Raw genomic sequence first — 2,073 nt, forward strand, 5'->3', positions numbered from 1 at the left:
GACAGGAACACGAATACAAAAACATCTAAGAGAATTAAAATTCCAAACTCCCCCACCGGGAATCGAACCCGGGACCCCATACACCTTAGGCACACGTGCTAGCCACTTTTTTTAACCACTTTGTTTTATTTACATTATTTTCGAGTTACAGTGAGAAAGTTATATAATTTACAATTGTAATTACTTATACAGAAAAATGTGTATAAGGAAAACCGTTACATTATAATTACACAGAGTGACCATAGAAGAGATAATGAAGGTAATTGGCAAATAATGTTTTCTTCCTTGGTGGGGGAAATTTACCATATTTTAGACACAAGAAGTCCTTGTACGTGTGATGTGCTTGAGGAGAACGAGGAGACAGAATATATTCAATGGTGTTTGCACTAAGCCAAACGACGGAATGATGTTTCTGTTGTGGAAAGTGTTTAAAAGCAGGTAACGTAAGCATTTCAACAGTGATACAGCCAGAGCTGATTTTACACAGATATTGAATCATTTCACAATACATTTTCCAAACTGGTTTTGATCTGTTGCAAAGCGTGAGGTGATGTTCCAACGTATCCACTTTTCCGCAGAGATCACATCGATTGTCGTCTGTAATCTGGAGATGATGTCGTTTTCCCTTAGTGTCTATGATGTTGTTAACAACCCTGTACCATAACGAACGAGCTGAGGTTGATAGAAAATTCAAGGAAATGTTCCTCCATATCTGCGTCCAATTCGTATTAGGTAAGTTGAAAGTTATGCGATGACAGTGGCTGTTTTGTTGTTGTAATAGCAACGTATACAGAAGTTTGACACTTTTAGGAATATGTTGGGTGCCACTGGCAGACAAGTAAAAGTAAGTACATATAACGTCCGTAAAATACCAAAAGTCGGGAGGAATGAGAGGCAAACACACTGGTAATGTTCCATCATTGGTATCAACTAGAGATGAAAGTAATGTATTGCTGAGTTGGTCTCCAATACCTTGTATATTTTGGAATCCTCTGTAGTAGAATAAAGCTTTTATTTTACTTTCAACATGTATCAAGTTCAGTCCTCCTGCATGATAGGGCAAACAGGTAGCTGGATAGCGCACTCGAAAAATCATACCTGCCCACAAAAACCAGTTACCGATGCTTGTAAATTTGTGAACATAAAGTTTAGGCATAGGCAAAATTTGACATATGTACCACAGCTTAGAAAAAGCATAAGTGTTCACAAAATACACACGAGATATCAACGAAAGTTGACGATATTGGTGCTGATGTAAAACAGATCTGACCCTCAAGAAAACATCTTCAAAATTTTTAGAAATGCTCTCATGCAAGTTGCAGGAAAAATAAATGCCCAATACTTTGAGAACTGGCACCACTTTCGGGAAATGGTCATATGAATTTGTAGAACCATTCCCTAAGGGCATGAGTTTAGTTTTCGCTCGATTAAGAAGTGCGCCTGAATGATCACAGTACTTTTGAACACAATCTTCAACTAGTTCTAAATCCTGTGGGTCCCGAAGAAATACAGTTACGTCATCAGCAAAACTACACACTTTGACAGAAACAGTGCAGATATGAAGACCCTGGATACGTTGATTGATGCTGTATAGCAAAGGACATATAGAAATTATGAAGAGACTCATACTTAATGGACAGCCTTGCCTCACACTACGTTTTATGGCAATAGGTGTGGTTAGAAACCCATTGACTTTTAGTTTTGACTGAGCAGCATCATACAAAACTCGAATCTAACGGATAAATAAGTCGTCTACTCCCATATGGTGCAACAAAGACCACAAATAATTGTGATTTACACGATCAAATGCCTGGTTGAAATCTAAGGCAAGCAAGGCATGATTAGTATTGTGAGACTGGTAATTCGCAATAACATCACTCAGAGTTTGTAGCACGTGGTAAATTTTCTTATCACCTCCTCGGGCATACTGAAATGGTCCAGCAAGGATTTCAATAAATGGAAGGAGTCTATTGTTCAAACAACGAGCAAGTAATTTGTAATCGCAATTGAGAAGAGTTATGGGTCGATAGTGAGTAACATTTGTAGGATGTGCTTGTTTGGGTATAAACACTG

At 38.2% G+C, this 2,073-nt stretch overlaps 1 protein-coding gene across 1 annotated transcript; it reads right to left on the reverse strand.

Annotated features, from left to right (window-relative positions):
* Window positions 1-226: 226 nt before the first annotated feature.
* Window positions 227-1,627, reverse strand: LOC145661706 (uncharacterized). The gene has a single exon (XM_081727038.1). It carries the CDS (start codon window positions 1,625-1,627, stop codon window positions 227-229), a length of 1,401 nt encoding a protein of 466 aa, XP_081583164.1.
* Between the last annotated feature and the right edge of the window lie 446 nt (window positions 1,628-2,073).

The sequence above is a fragment of the Thermobia domestica genome, chromosome 10, assembly GCF_964235325.1.
Source record: "Thermobia domestica chromosome 10, izTheDome1.hap1.1, whole genome shotgun sequence".
NCBI classification, from domain to species: Eukaryota; Metazoa; Arthropoda; class Insecta; order Zygentoma; family Lepismatidae; genus Thermobia; species Thermobia domestica.

Excerpts from the sequence above, each read along its gene's own strand:
- LOC145661706 (XM_081727038.1), bottom strand. The coding sequence starts at position 1,627 with ATGAGTCTCTTCATAATTTCTATATGTCCTTTGCTATACAGCATCAAT.